The sequence below is a fragment of the Rhinolophus ferrumequinum genome, chromosome 18 (genome assembly GCF_004115265.2).
Source record: "Rhinolophus ferrumequinum isolate MPI-CBG mRhiFer1 chromosome 18, mRhiFer1_v1.p, whole genome shotgun sequence".
Classification (NCBI taxonomy): Eukaryota; Metazoa; Chordata; class Mammalia; order Chiroptera; family Rhinolophidae; genus Rhinolophus; species Rhinolophus ferrumequinum.
Genome location: NC_046301.1, coordinates 34,018,800 through 34,036,221, shown reverse-complemented (window position 1 = coordinate 34,036,221; position 17,422 = coordinate 34,018,800). Strand labels below are relative to the sequence as shown.

At 32.6% G+C, this 17,422-nt stretch overlaps 1 protein-coding gene across 1 annotated transcript in view; it reads left to right on the top strand.

The window, feature by feature from the left end:
• The first annotated feature begins 1,819 nt into the window (after positions 1-1,819).
• The window catches only part of GALNTL6 (polypeptide N-acetylgalactosaminyltransferase like 6), a 560,225-nt gene continuing 544,622 nt past the window's right edge, over positions 1,820-17,422 (top strand). Inside the window, exon 1 of the mRNA XM_033135418.1 lies at positions 1,820-1,989. Within this exon, the coding sequence (XP_032991309.1) occupies positions 1,820-1,989 (170 nt within the window). The remainder of the gene's footprint in view (positions 1,990-17,422) is intronic.

Here is a 17,422-nt window from a genome sequence, read left to right as displayed (position 1 = left end):
CAATGTTTTTATCACTAGCATTTCTGTTGTTGGTCTTTCACAGAATTTCCGTCACTCTGCTTACATTGCCCATTTGTTCTTGCATGCTATTTATTTTTCTATTGAGTCCTTAGCATATTAATCATAGTTGTTTTAAGTCCCCATTCTGATGATTCCAACCTCCCTGCCATATCTGGTTCTGGTGCCTGCTCTGTTTCTTCAGATCATGTTTTTTGTTCTTTGGTATGCCTTGTAAGTTTTTCTTGCTAGTTGGACATGATGTGCTTGGTAAAAGAAATTGCTGTAAGTAGGCCTTTTATAATGTGATAACGAGATATGAGGGAAGGGCAAGTGGTCTATACGCTTATGATTAGGTTCCCAGCCTTTTAGTGAGCCTATGCCTCAGGACTGCAAACTTCACAACACTTTCTCAGGTGTTGTTGTTTTTTTCTCCCTTCTTGGTTGGATAGGATGGCTAGAGTGGGCGGGAGCTGGGTATTTCCCTTCTCCCAGCCCAATTAGGCTCTGATCACATCTCAGCAGGTGAAGTTCTGGTTAACTAGCTTCTCCTGAGGACAGACCTTATAAGAGGAACACTGTGCTCTCGGGTATTTCAAAATGGCTTCCTTTCTCCTTCCCTTACTGGAAGGCACGGGGGCATTTTTCTTCGGTGTTTACTCTGGGAAACTGGTTGAGCTTCTGGAGGTAAATCTCAGAATTATTGGAACCTCCCTATGACTGGGTCCCTCCTTTTGGAGTTTTTAACTCTCACTTCTCGGCACTGAGCCTCCAGCAACTCGCCAATTACAAGTCAGGTTTTTCCATCCCAGCACCGGGTCCCAAGCAGTTTCCCCTCCTGAGCCCCTGCTTTGGTAAGCCTTGACTCCCCGTGTTCTCCTTTGTCTCTCCAGGCTTGCAGGCAACAGTTTGCCCTGTATTCTCTGCTCTCTGGCAGATTCAAGTGGAGTTGGCTGTTTCAGTGTGTTCAGCTTCTTACTTGTTAGGATGGAGTGACAAGCTTCTTGCATGCAGCACTGGAAAGTACTGTAGAAGTCTTAAATTCGATTTAAATGAAATAAACAGAAACTGTGTACAACGTACGTGATTAACAAAAAATTAACAGTATATTTTTTAAAACATACAAATTGTTTTTGGAAACTGAACAATCATTTTGCAATGTAAGAAATACAGTGATAAATGTATATGAAGTTAATTTCATTAGTAATCAAGAGGAGGCAAATTAAAGTATGAATAATATATATTTCACCAGTAAATTTTATAATATTATCTAATGCTTCTGAGGATGTGTGAAAACCATGATAAACTTACTCTAAAGACATTCTAGCTATTTGTATGAATTATCCTCCCTTTTCCAAAAATGCATAATTAGGAATATAGAAGCACCGATATTCATTTTAACATTGTTTATATTCGGGAAATTTAGAAATAACTTAAAAGTATATCTCAGTGGAATGGTGTAAACTGAGATATAATGAAATAATATCAACCATCGAAAAATGAAAAGATGGCTTTTTAATACAATTATGTGGGAAAAAATCAAATCATAAAGGAGTGAATATATTAGAATCTGTGTACAAATTTTGGAGAAAATATACTTAAAATCTTAGCAGTGGTTCTCTGGAAAGTGAGATTACACTTTATTTCTCAGTTGTTTGTTTTTTTTATCATGAGTATATTTCTTTTTTCTAAATAAAATAATATGATATAATACAACCTTATTACTAGAGCCTTCTGTGGAGTACACTAACAGGTGACTAAAGATATACACAAATTTTGAGTCTTATTATCTGTTTTAGAAGATGGAACAGTTTTTGTACAGATGATAATCCCATTTTGTTTTCTCCTGCTAGGGAAAGGTGAACATGGGAAACCTTATCCCCTCACTGAAGAAGACCACGATGACTCAGCTTACAGGGAAAATGGTTTCAACATTTTTGTCAGCAACAATATTGCTCTGGAGAGGTCCCTGCCAGATATTCGCCATGCTAAGTGAGTATCTACAAGCACCATGTGCAGAGTGACTTTCTTTTGTTTGTCTGTTTTGTTTTATTATGTTTAATGTGTATCACAGTGAGATATATAACTAAAAATTTTGCCCAAATCATTTTATGAAAGACTTTTATATTTTATGATTTTAAATGTTTGATTTAACATGGAATAACTTTCAATATTCCAAAAGAATGACTATGGACTCTCTAAACCTTAATACACATTTTTATTACTGAATTGACTATTATTTCCATTTAAAATGAAATGCTTTAAGATTATATCCACACTTTTATATTTGATCATGTAAATTATGAAGAAACATTTTCTCAGGTGATTAGTGCTGTCAGAAGGTCTATATATATTTATGCTTTTTCTCAACTTCATTTTCACACCAGCCATATTCAGTGCTATTGTAGTTACATCTTCCTTGAAGAATACCTAAAATTAATGCATCAATAATCCAGTGGTAATGGGGGTTGCTCAGTTTTCTGTCACTTCATGAATTGCTTGTCAGTGGGCAGTGAGTGCAGTTTTAACTGAATCATAGCTGAATATTATAGTATAAATGGAACCAAGAATTATATCGTATTTAGTTACCTGAAAACCCTCTTCTCTCTGTTCATCCCTATTTACTCATAACATTGCTTAATGTACTTTTTTTTCCAGTCTGTCATGGGTTTTTGTTAGCATATACGATTTCAAAAGTATGCCAAGAACATAGAATGTGACCAGAATTTGTAGTTGTAGAATTGCCATGCATATTGGAGAAATCTATCCAACTATACTAATATACTTACCCCTCCCCCTTACTCTTCCTTTGGACACACTGGTATGAGAGAAAGAAAATCAGAGAAAATAAAATAAGGCCAACTAGTAAATGTAGGGATCTAAATTAAACCAATAATATACAGTAAATAAAAGTCTTAATTTTGTGTAAAAATAACCTTTTAGAAAAAATCAGTAAATTATGGTTTTGGGACCGTTTTTAGTTTCCCTATTGTGTCTTTGTAAATTTATTTTTAAATATGAAAGAATTACTGGTTTCTTTTTCAAGTTTTAGGTAAATTTGCATTTCCCAGTATAGTTAAGCAGAGGATTAATATGAAGAACAAATCAATTTTTCCCTAAACTGCATGCTTTATGTGTTGGTCTAGGCCTTGTAGCTAGCCAAATTGTTCCCAGGTTACCTGAAATTATCTACAGTAATTCCCACTGACCAAGAACATTTCTAGTTATGAGACATCTTAATACTTAATTGCACACCATCAAAGATGCATTAAATTGCATTGTTGGCATAATAAATGTGCTCAGAGAATAATTTCCTCCCACCTACTCTCCCACCCTCACATTTCCAATCTTTTAATGTGTATTCAAGTGGAAAGAATTGCAGATGGAAACAGTGGAGAAAATCACTGAAGTCAAAAGAAGGCTGTTATTCCCATTCTTCTTAGAGACTGTTTTTTTAGCATAACCACCACCTTTTCAGGAAGGATATTCTTAGGCAATAATGGAAAAGAAAATTTAAGAATGGGAAGAAAAATACTTTGAAATTTTTATTAGAGTTACTGAGTTTACAGTGTCAGAAGCCATTATTTTGAATGTTAGGGAAGAAAAACGGTGGCTAAAATATGGCTAAATACATTCATTTTTACTGAGGCTGGTTATCTACTAGGACAGATAGCCACCTAATAGAATGCTACTGAAAAAGAAAAAAACCTTAAGAGAGGGTTGGAGATGGATGACAGCAAAATGTTAAGTATGAGACTACCAGAATAATACTTTACCCTGGTTAGTCCAGTATCTGACTCTCAGTGATACAGAGAGATCCAATGTTGCCTCTGATTTTGTCAAGGTCCTACTGGTAGGAAACCAAGAGCCAAAGAAAGTCTTACAAAGATCTGAGATCCCACTGTTTAAAGTCCTATGTTTTTGACTTCATCTGTGCTTATGAAAATGCAGGCATAGATAATTACAAGAGTGTGCAGCTTTGTGTAAGTGATACTTAAAATTATAAAAGAAACTTGACACATTCCAGTATTATCAATTGAACTACAGATAATTGAATACAGATAATCAATTGAATACAGATAATTGACCATAGCTTATGTATATTGATGAAATCTGTGGAAGAGAATGCAAAATTTGCATGACTTGCAAGTACTCTCTATCTATTCTTATCTTCACATTTACTTAAAAAAAAAAAAAAAAACACAACAAACCAATGGTTCTAGGTGTTTTAATATGCTTATGTGCTAGTACACTGTGAAGAATTTTCAGAACTCCCAATTCAGAAAGCCCTTTTTTAACTTGCCTTTACTTCAATAGCTTAAAAGTGCACTGCCTTTCTTTGGGCTTTATTATTTCATTGAATCAGTAATAGATTTCCATAAAGTAGGAGCCATAGATGAAGGAAAGTCAATTGGCATATGAGCAATAATTTGATAATTCTTACATACATCCTAATAATAAATTCTAAGCTTTTCATTTATGTTTTAAATTTTTTTGGTATTTTTCCAAACATTTTTTTGCATCTCCCAATCTTGTAAATTGCATTGTAGTTTTTCTTACCATCTATGCTTCAGTATTGTCAAATTTTCAACCTCTTCTTCCATAGTCATAGCCCTACACTTTTGGTTGACTTTTGCATTTTTTTTGAAAACATGTCTATGTATTTTAAATACTCCTGTCTTTAGTTATTACCTAAGTATGCCTATATCTGTAGTACCTGGGCTCAACCTGAGAGCTGTCCTTAGAACATATTATTTTTATATTTTGTTTAATTCACTACTGATAAGAATTTTACTATGAGAGCTTCCATATGACAAATGTCCAGTCAATGGATATCTGGCTGACTTCATTTCACCACACTTCAATTTTCTCCCACCTTTATACTGATTGTGCATTTTCTTTGTATTCAGTCAGCCATCTGGGATGCCACATGTTTGTAGGCTATAAAATATCTTATTTTGACCTCCAGTTCAACATGAGAAATATGAAACATATTTAGAATTCAAAAAACATGTAAACTAGGAAAACAGAAAACCATGAAGGATGGATGGCCTGCATAGAAAAGAAATTGATAAGCTTATGCATGAATATATTGTTAGCAAGATAAGATTGAAGTATATTTGATTATTACTCCCTAGCTATGAATAAATTAATCAGTGGTTACCACACATACTCTTAAAAACAGTATAAATGTGTGTAAGATGAAATTACATCTATTAAAAGAAGAAATGCTTGAGATTAGGACACAACAGTGTCGTGTGTAGGAGAGCTGAGGTAGGCGTCACAGAGAATTCAGGTAAATGCATTATAAATATGAGGTTCTTGTTTTTTTGCTGTTATAAAGGAATACATGTTTATACAGGTAAAAACTGGCACATGCACATTAATTTAGATGCAATTTAAAGGTGGCTGAGTAGGTGGGATATTTTTGAATTAAAATAGTTCTACTCTGAATTGTGGCTTTTTAAAAAAAATCTAACTTTTCATTTGCATTTCACTTATATTTCCAAGATGAGGATCGTTTTAGCTTTGCGACTTTTACAATAAATAAGATATTGAGTGTTCAGAGCAATTTCTGTGATATCTCAATTCTCGAGGAAATATAAGATAATTTTTACATCCTCTTGGATTACACGATTGATTTCGGTAATGTTAGTTATGTTAGACTAATACTGTTGACCCTAACAAGGAGGGGTTAGGGCGCTGACCCTCTGTGCAGTCAAAATCCACTTATAACTTTTGACTTGCCCAAAACTTAACTACTAATAGCCTACTGGAAGTTTACTGGAAAACTTGCAGATAACATAAATAGTCAATTGACATATATTTTGTATGTTACATGTATTACATACTGTATCCTTACAATAAAGTAAGCTAGAGGAAAAAAATGTTATTAAGAAAATCATAAGGAAGAGAAAATACATTTATAATACTGTATGTATTTATTGAAAGAATCTGCATATAAGTGGACCTGCACAGTTGAAACCGGTGTTGTTCGTCGGTCAACTGCTCCCTGAATAATTTCAGAACCAAATGAGGGATTGTCCAGGAAATGGTTTGGAATTAAAATATCACTGTTATTATTGGTTAGATAATATGTTGGTGGGCATGGTTCAGGTGCAGGCCAAGTGTAATTTGTAAGGCTGACCTCCAGAATGTATAACAAGGTATGGAGGGCAGAGTTAGGTGTCTGATCTCTGCAGGCAAGCAGATTCCAAAGAAGAAAAATGAAGGAGGAACTCAGCCAAGTATGATAAGCTCTGTAACTCAATCTCATCAATTGTGTGTATGTGAAGGTGGCAAGACGCTAGGAATGTTAATCTAATAATGACTATGCCCCTACATAGGGAAGTCTATTGAGAGGAAAGGAGTCTCTTCGCTGTGTGAGTAGGTATAGCATCTACTTTGTATATGAGTATGAGAAGAAGAGGCAATTTCTCAACATACACAGACTTTTGAGTAAATTTTTAAATTTTCAATGCGTTAGAATCGAAACAATCCTGCCATCTGGAAATTATGTTGAATAATAATTCTAAACAAGTAGAGTTTCATGACCTGCACTAAAGTGCTGAACAAGTCAAAATGTCATTTTGAATTTTTTTTATTAACCCACTTCAAAGCAAGGAGGCTAACTTTCTTCATTTCTCATCGTTTATTAAGATTATTATTTTTTTGTAAATAAAGTTTATTGGGGTGACAATTGTTAGAAAAGTTACATAGGTTTCAGGTGTACACTTCTGTACTACATCATCTATATATCACATCGTGTGTTCATCACCCAGAGTCAGTTCTCCTTTTCATCACCATATATTTGATCCCTTTTACCCTCATCTACCACCTCCCTCCCCCTTTACCCTCGTAACCACTAAACTACCATGTTTCCCCAAAAATAAGACCTAGCCCAACAATCAGCTCTAATGCATCTTTTGGAGCAAAAATTAATATATAACCTGGACTTATTTTACTATAAGACTGAGTCTTATATAATATAAGACTGGGCCTTATATTATGTTTTGCTCCAAAAGACGCATTAGAGCTGATTGTTCAGCTAGGTTTTATTTTCAGGGAAACAGGGTATTGTCTGTGTCTATGAGTGTTTGTTTCTTTTGTTCGTCTTGTTCTTTTGTTGTTTTCAGTTTTGTATGACACATATCAGTGAAATCATATGGTTCTCAACTTTTTCTGCCTGACTTATTTCACTTAGTATAATAATCTCAAGATCCATCCATGTTGTCGCAAATGGCACTATTTCATCTTTTCCTATGGCAGAATAGTATTCCGTTGTGTATATATACCACATCTTCTTTATCTAATCATCTATCGAAGGACACTTTGGTTGTTTCCATGTGTTGGCCACCACAAATAAAGCTGCAGTGAACATTGCAGCACATATATCTTTACAGATAAATGTTTTCAGATTTTTTGGGTAGATACCCAGGTGAGGGATTGCTGGGTCGTATGGTAATTCTATTCTTAATTAAGATTATTAAAGTTGAGACCAGGTTTACCAAATCATCTGCAGCCTGGCCTATTCAGTTATTTCTTTTCCTTGTAATAATCTTTCTGATTTCCTTCCTTTTTTCCCAATTATATCATGAAGATACAAAATATAAGGAAATCCAGTGAACTGTAATTCTAAATTTTAAATTATAAAATCAATTAAATTTTTGAGTCAATTTTGAATTTGAGGAAAAACAGTTATATGTGTCCAATTTCTTTTAACTATGAATTAATGAGATATTTAGAATGATATTTATTTTAATTTTATGTGAAATAGAAAATGTTATTTAACTGTTTTGACTCTTGCTGTTGAATGCTAGGACACATTCACAGAACTATTTGAATTTAACCATCCAAAAATGTGCCTGGATAAAGTTATTTTATCTCTCAATTTCAGACAGTATATAGAAATTTGGGAGGCACTAGCTTCCTTTCATGTTACTATTGTGATTTACTTGTGAAGTTGATGAAGTATCTTCTTTCACCAACTTTTCGAGTGAATTTTGAAGCAAATGACTGTCGTGCACTCCAATTAGGAGTGAATACTGCCACAGAGGGAGATGGGAAACATCAAAAAAACCTGTTCTAGCCTAGGGTATGTCTAAATTTGACTGAAAAAAGAAAACAGTTAAATCATAAGCAGTAGATTGGAGGAGGAATGAATAATCACGAACGACAGGTAGGAAATCATCTTTCAAAGCTGTTGTTCAAGTGAATACCATTCATAGTTTTTTGAGAGCTAGCTTATGGAAACTACTATGGACATTAGTATATTAGTGTGTTTCTAAGATCTCTCTCCTTGCCTATTACTAATTTTATCTCTAAAATGTGCCAAAATGTGTCTCGAATGCATGCACTTGCCTTAATCTCAACTATGTCCATTATCATCTCTTAATTAGAATTTTAGAATAACCTCATAAGTAGACTTCACACACTTCCTCTTGCCTCTGTGCAATCCATTCTACAGAGTGAACAATAGTAAGCCTTTCTTGCCTCTGTGCAATCCATTCTACAGAGCGAACAATAGTAAGCCTTAAGAACTAAAGCAGATCATTGTATGACCCCAGCCACCTAAAATACTTAAAAGACTCACTGTTGCACTAAAAATAATAGTCAGAAAACACCAACACTAACCTCCATTTATATTCTGATCCCTGCCCATCTCGGCCTCCTCTTTTTCTCTACCCCCTGTGTTCACCACGTTTCTGCCATAATGCCACAATGAACACACAGCTGCATAAACACAATACACTATTGTTCTGTAGTACAGACATAAAATATCATATGACATTAAAGTGTTAATCATATTACCAGATGAAATATTGCATATAAAAATGTATCAATAAGTTCCTGTTTACTAGGTGACTAAATAAATTGTGATTACCTTCAATCCCTCCTGCCCGGCACACAGGGATGCACACTCAAACACACTCACATATACTCAGCAGTTGAAACTAATTTTTCAGGCCTGTCAAAGCAAAATAAATTACCAGTTATCCCTGATTTATCAAACCCAACTGACATGGCAAGATTAGAACAGAAAAACAGAGTGACTAAAACCAGCCATTGAAAATTGAATACGCTGACATTAAAACAATTACTATGTAAATCGGTGCTTGGAAATGACTTATACAGATAGGCTCTAGAGTATGCTTGTCACTAGCCAGATGCCAAGTTGACATTTTATTCTGCAGCTATTAAGAACGGGGCCAGGAGAACTTTAGCTGAACCAAAATGGTTTTGTAAGAAATCATACCATGACAAAAAGTTAAAAGACAATAAAGAAATGTTCTCCCCTTTCTGAACATTAATGGTTCCCTTGAGAAGATAAAAATTTATTTTTTGGTTCACTAACTATAATATACTTAGCTATTATGATTCGCTTGTTTAGGCAATCTTTCTAAAATAGACTTCGCAGAATTCCATTAACTGAACTGTCATCTATTAGTAAAGCTATCATATAAGGTTTGTGATAGACCAAAAGGCAAAAATTCATTACTTAACTAATTAACAATGAATGGGGGGCGTGTTCAAGGTGCTGACACTGGCACTTGTAAATGTATCAAAACGTGGTCAAAATGTACCCCAAAATACCATTTTAGCCGTAAAGTCAAGCAAATCGTAGTATTTTGAATTGGTTTTCCTCCCACATAGACCTGAACAAAACTGACCGGAACTGAATTGGCACTCTGTCACCATTTCTGAGAATTATCGTAATTATTACAAAATGGCATAAAATCATAACTATTTAGAATGTGGGCTCTAATGCAAGCTCAAAATATAACTCCCTGCCTGTTTATTATCATCATTATTATGCAGTGACATTTTAACATATATATGTGCCAATTTTCATGTTTTCCCTGTTTCACATGAGAGTTGTGTGTGTATATATTTCTCATAATCTGAAACAAGTTAATATAATTAAGAAATCTTTGAAAGTATACTATCACTCCATTCTTTAGATTATTTCATCAACAAATGTATGGTGAGTAATATTGTTGCGGATGTTAATATTACTTGAACAAATCTATTTACAAATACTAAGAATATATTTTAGGGGTGGCTGATTAGCTCAGTTGGTTAGAACATGGTGCTGATAACACCAAGGTTGCCGGCTTGATCCCCACATGGGCCATTGTGAGCTGCGCCCTCCTGAAAAAAAGAAAAAACAAATACATGTTTATATACACATGTATTTTTTTTTTCATATGGAAGTGTTTCTTTTCTTGATATTACCTTAAATGGAAGAAGTAAGACATGGATTGACTTAATTTTGAGGCCTCTCAACATGGTGACTATAAATACTGAGCTTAAATTTTAATTTTTCAAAAAATGACTTTAAATAAATATAGCTTTTGGAGATTTTAACAGTCCTCTCTCAGTAATTGATTAAAGAGGAACAAAAAAAATTAATTGAGGTATAGGTGATTTAAACAAAATTATTAATAAATTGGCTTAATCTGTGTTTATTTACATTTATTGAATACTACATTCAATAATTGCATAATAAACTTTTTTTCAATCGTACATGGAATATTTACCCAAATAGACCATATGCTAGTACATAAACAACTCAATAAATTTCAGTTGATTGAATTAATACTGAGTATGTTCTCTGATCAAACTTGAATTAAATGAGAAATCAATAAAAATAATATATACAGAAAGGCTGTAAATATTTATAAATTAAATAACAGTTATGAATAACCCACAGGTCAAATGTTAAAGTAAAAAAATTAGAAAATATTTCAAGTGTAATGAAAATACATCCCAAAACTTGTTTCTATGCTTTACATACAAAGCAGTCCTATAGGTAAATGTATAGCTTTAAATTTTTAAATTAAGCAATAAAAATTATCAGGTTAGTCAAAAAGAGAAAAATGTTATAAAATCAAAATTTAGTACTTTATTTGGATTAATAAAATTCCTAAATCCCCAGCAAGTATTTCTAAGAAAAAACAACAGAGAAACCACTAATGACCATTAGCAATATGGAAGAGTGAATATCATTAAACTTCAAACACATATTTAAATCATAATAAAGAAATATTATAAATATCATCATGCCAAAAATTTGACACTGAAACAAAATATAATTTTTTCTTGAAAATCTGACACTCACACAATGAAGCAGAAAATCTGAATATCCCTAGAGCTACAAAATATATTACATTTGTAATTAAAAGCCTGCTGACAGCATTCTGGTTTCTGGGTAAGATAAAATAAACACATGCCACTCTCATCCCATTGAGCTCAGCTATAAAACCTAGACAGATGTTAGCCCAGCTACTGAGAGTGCTAAAAAATGAATAGCAATGGGTGGAAGAGGGATTGACATGAGAATGCAAAATAGCACTGAAATAATGCTGAGTTCTTGACTTCCTTAAAACATATTTTGACAGTTGAAAACAAAAATATGTTTTCTGATGTGCTTTTCGATGTACATAGATATATAAGATAACTGTAGCATAAAAGAATGAGTAGAAAGGGACCTATCTAGTAATAAGAATTCTATATTATAAGTAAAGCAGTACAATATGAATTATAAATACACTGGAAAAATTATTTTGTAATCCTTAAAGCAAACACTAAAATATTATGCAAATATATGGTAAAAATCAAAATGGATACATTGAAATGCAATACTAAAAAATGTATAAAAAACCCAAAGACTTAAGAAAAGGAGAAACATAAGGGAAAAAAACAGAACAAACACAAAACACTCCACCCAACAACAGCAGAATACATATTTTTCTCAAGTGTGCATGAAACATTCAATGAGACAGACCATATCCTGAGTTATAAAACAAATATAACAAATTTTAAAAGATCAAAATCTTACAAAGTATCCTCTGACCCATAATACAATTAAATTAATAATTAATAGAACAATAACAAGACAATCCCCCCAAACACTTAGAAATTAAAAATATATTTTCACATAATCAATGTGTCAAAAGGAGGTATCAAGGGAAATTCAAAAGTATTTTGAAATGAACAAAAATCAAGACAAGTATTTAAAGTTTTTGATATATTTCAAGCAATTTATAGGATGAAATAATTCTAATTTATCCAATGCTTTAAAGAAAAATAAGCCTCAAATCAATAATCTAAACCTTTACCTTAAGAAACTGGAAAAAGGAACAAAATAAATTCGAAGAGTAAATTTCTTACTATAGTTGTGGAATTATCTTTATTTCCTTGCAGTCCTATCAACTTTTGCTTCATATATTTGGAAACTGTTATTAAGAGCGTAAATATTTTGTTATGTCCTCTTGATGAATTGCTCTCTTTATAAAAAAAATGAACTTCTATAGATGTGGAACTTTCAATATTATAATTTTTGTCTGAAGAAATGGAATCTTTTTAATTTTATTTTTTTCTTTAAACGTAGTCTAACGGGAAGCTTCCTTTTTTTGTTTGTTTGTTTTTAATTTGGAAGAAGGCAGACGACTAAAATGGCTGTGTTCACTAGTGTTGTTTGCCAAATATTTCTGATGATATTTCTTCTTGGTCATATAGGATAGCACTTCCTGGGTGGCTAATTCTGACCAATGAGTTATAAGCAAAAAGCAATATGTCAGTTTACAGACAGACCAATTAATTACCTGCTTGAGACACATCAGTGTTCTCATTTACCTCTGGCAGAGTGATTGAATGGTCAAACCGTTGACTGTTTGCAGAGTACAATGAACAGAGACCCTCCTGCCAACCAGTGATGAACAAGTAAGAGAATCAAAAAAGAGAATATTCATTCTTTTGAGCCATTGGCATTGTTTGTGAACACAATGTAACATCCTAACTGATATACTTAATATACGTAGATAGAAAAAAACTCAGTAAAACAAAAAATAAAGCCATGTATTAGATAAGCTAACAGAATGACCTAAGGATTAAAGTATATTTTACTATAACATTTTACTCAAATCTTGCAATCCAAGAGTTTTAATATTTAAAATGTAGGTTTTGACATTGTATTTAAAACTAATTTTCAGCCTTAGAGTGAGAAAGAATGTTTAGGTGAAGGTAAGAAGAATGTGAAGGTCTTAAGAACCTCAAATGCAGGTTTACTTAAATTTCTACAGTATAAATGTCGACGTTGTGGCATGAATAATAAAATACCTCTTTTAGACAAAAATATATCACAAATAAGTCTGGTACTTATATATCTATAAAATTTATTTTTTTGCCTATTCCTAGTTAAAAGAAGCACTTACCTTTTGTGAAACTAATGACATCATAAAGATAATATAACTATGAAAGGAATGACAATTAAAGTGTATTTAAAATAAACAATGCTTTTAAACTAGATATATTTTTAAATCTCTCAGTTTAGCAAATGTCAGTGGAGAATATCAGAAAATGTGTGTGTACTGTTTTGGGAAAATATAGAAGAGTGTGGGAAATGTCCTATTGAAGTTTATTTTCATTATTATTTTAGCAGAATGTTTACAGGCTTTTTTTCCCCTTTTCTCTCTTTTTTTCAACTTTTAAAATGCCTTGACCATTTGTCATTTCTCTCAAGTAACTTTCTTTAAGAATGTAAGCTATTTATTTTGTCTCTCTGGTTCATTTAAAATTTGAAGAACTTTTTCTCATGTATTTAGATAAATTGTTACTTAACAAAGAGATGTCCTCATCTCTGAGCCATTCCTAAGCTCTAAGTAATTTTATGCAAATGCTTTTTTGAAAAATAATCCAGCAATATGAAATGCAATAATTACAGGCATTTTCATTCATATTTCTGTAAACAATGCAGCAAACGTTTTAATGTGTCCCTATTTTCTCTTTCTCATTTTCCTACAGATCTGTAACCATAAACATATAAATTGTTTCATTTTACTTATTTTTCAACACAGTTCCATATTGCTACATTGTCCTCATATTTAACAAATTTGCATTCTCAACTTGGCTTGAGGTTAAACCTAAAATACACAAGTTGCAGATTCTTAATAAAGCCCCGCATATGCTTCGGTATTTCTAGTATTCCTGAGAGTCAGTCATGTGGACCACAACTTCCTGAATCCAATTTCTGAGTTTGAGAGCGGATTCAGTATTCTTTGGAGCAGGTTAAGACTAAAATGACTAAATATAATTCTATCAGATTAAACACGGTCACAAAAAGCCCAGTTTTCCTTAGAGTAAAAATATGATCAGCACCCTTATTATTTTTTTGCCAGTACTATTACAATCTCTATTCTTTCTGCCTGTGTAGCTTCTGCTGTCTTCAGTGCAACCTCTGCCCTGCTGCCAGAGGAATAATGTAAACATGGTCCTGTCTTTTTCATCATTAGCAGTATGTGAAATCCTTCACGTTGACTGCATGCGAACGTCCAAACTCCTTAGAATCACTTTCAAGGTCCTACATGATCTGTTCTCAGCATACAGACTCATCTATAAAGACTTCCGTAATTCTTTCAGACAAAGTTAGTCATACTTCCTTCAGGCTCTCATTGTGTCTGCGCCATCTATTATGTCACTTGTCTCATTTGAGTCTAGTCATTTTAGGTATCTGTCCACTGGTCTGTGTGAGTCCTTAAGGGAAGAAACGGTAGTTCATTCATCATTGTATCCTAAGTGTCCCTGACTTTCCCTCATGCAGTTCCTGTCTCTCCTAGCTCTCTACCTCCTTCCACAGAGGGTTTGACAGGTAAAATAATAACAAAACAACAACATAATAGCAATAACAATAATAATATAATGCTATTGCTATTATCAGAAGCAATATTGTACTAAGTCTTAGCATGGATTACCTAATTTAATTCTTATTAACATTATGAAAAAAGAAAAAGTTTTCCCCTACAGTACCCCACATGAGAGAACTAGTCATACAGAAATTAAATAATTTGCCATTGTCACACAAGTAGTTAGTGGCCAAGCCATCATCTGAACTTAAGTAGTTTGATGTATAAAGTGATTTTTCAATATTTGAGAACAAATTATCAGTACAAGATATTAGTAAGTTTTCAATGTGGTCTAATTGAAAAAACTAAATAAAATACATTTATGTAAAGAAGGTAATTTTACTATCTATTGTCTACTAATTAGAATAAGGCTATTTTCTATGTATATACATAAAGTCCTGTTCATTCATAGGCATAGAGAAGACTGAACACAGCATCAATGATAATTAAAAAGTTAAAAGAATAAATTATATGTGACAATTTAATAAAATTATTTAAAAATATGTCCAGGAATAACAAACTGCAAGCTTCATAACTCATCAAAAGTAATAATGTGTCTTAAAGAATTTTGATCATTTCTTTGTATTCAAAAGACTGTTCTTGCTAAGGGAAGTATAATTTATGTGCCTATGTGTAAGATCAGATACCCCTAAAAGCAGACCCTGAGACAAAAATTTGACTGCAGTAGTTTTGAGGAGGAATCACAGAAAGTTCCTGGGGAGGCAGGTGAAGAAGTAAGACAAGGAAGGAAAAGTACGAGTAGAGGTGCATTGTCAAGATGCTTATCCTTGTTGGGCAAATGAGTTTCAATCTTGCTAGGAAACTCTGCAAGATAATATGGAAAAAGAGAGGCTGACTCCACAGTAACACTGTTTATTCTCCACCTGTTCTTGACTTGAGTGAATGAATGAGTAGAAGGGATGCTTTTATATCTCATGTGGGTCATTTAAATTTACATATACTATAGAAATTATTGAAAACATTTTTAAAAAGGAAAGCCTTATTTCCATATGATCAGTCTTACATTCTTTTGTTTCTGCTTCTTTCTGAATGGATTGTACAGAGCTGTTAAGTATCACGTTGAAGTCCTAAACCTGATTACTTCTAGGGTATTACTCTGAATGCAGTTCTTATTTAATTAATATGCAAGTGAATATGTACCATGTCTTAATGTTTAAAAAATAATTTGCCTTCTTGGGGATATCAGTTACATTTCCAAGAACATTATGAGGTATTACGGTTTGCAGAAGTTGGTGCAATTACCCTAAAATTATTATAGGGAGGCACAATTATCTTGGGCCTTTGGCTTTGTTGAGAAGAATGGATGTCCCCACATAATTATGACAGGTGTGCTAAATTACTTCCCAGATTTGTGTGTTATATGTGAAAGCATCCATCTCACTACACTCCCATGGAAAACACTGACAGATCTGTTTCATATGATATTATTATCATTTTACCATTTTATGTTATCCTAAAATGAACTTAAGGTTTTTTTCTAGCGTTTCATGCCCATTTCATGGTAATATTTTGATGCTTTATCCGATTTGTCTCATTGTACTTGAAAACATCAAATTCTACTTGTTTTATAAATATTGTTACAAATAATAAATGCGATTAAATTAATAAATGGACAGAATAAAAAAGAAAATGCTTATATTTGTATGTTTAAATTACTTGTCTAAAATATTTAATGTTATTTCATATTCTAAGATAGTTATTGTTTTTTGGCTTTAATTATATTGTTATAGTTTCCTAGGTTATAAAGCACGATCTCTTGTTTTAGATCCACAGCAATATTTAATATATCCTATTGAGATCATAGTAAAATGAAGTCTTGAAATGACTAACTGGAAAAAAAAACATTTTAAGTAATGTTTTGAATATTCTGATACAATTCTATACATCTTGGTAAAATCTGTGCATATTTCAATATCATGCTATGGTTTGTTGCCTCATCTAGACTAAATAGTAGCCCAGGTCCTGGCAAAAGGTGAAGCATTAGATGTTCCTGCATTTAAGTACAAATTCTGTCTGTTTCTAGATTTCCACTCTTTTTGTTTTCAGGATATTTATATCAGGAAAATCACAGAATTTGATCATTGATTCAAATTTTACCCTGTTTTAGTTTTGAAGTAACTAAAAGATTTTACAAACTTAAATGAATTCATCTGCCTTAATAAACCTTGGGCAACTATGCCCAATGCTGAGCTAGAAATGAAATGAGATTTGAGAAAAGGTTTCTGCCCTCATGTGGCTTATAAATTAATTAAGTAAATTACAAATATGCAAAAATAGCAATTGCATGTATTAAATTGCTTTTAACTGTGCCTAAAATTAAATCCTACTTCTTTTGGCATCTTAGATTGTTTCATGATAAGAAAAACAACATGAGATTTATTTTTATAATTTCCATTAGGAATGTGATGTCTTAGTTTGGATCTTAATGTAACCTTATTATGTGGTTGTATCAGTATATGATTATTTAACATTAAATCGTCATTTATTTCAATTTAAGACTGTCTTTTCCCCCTAGAGGCTTATGCTACCCAGCTATTGAAACATACCACAACCAAAACTTATTAGGCATAATTGTTAAAGAATTTAAATTTCCAGAACTTTCCAGGAAGTCCTTCTAAACCTTAAGAACTTGTGCTCAGTGGAAACAATTTTAATGCATAAAATGTATCATTATTGCTACTAGATAACAATAGGAAATTTTGAAGTTAACGAGAATACAA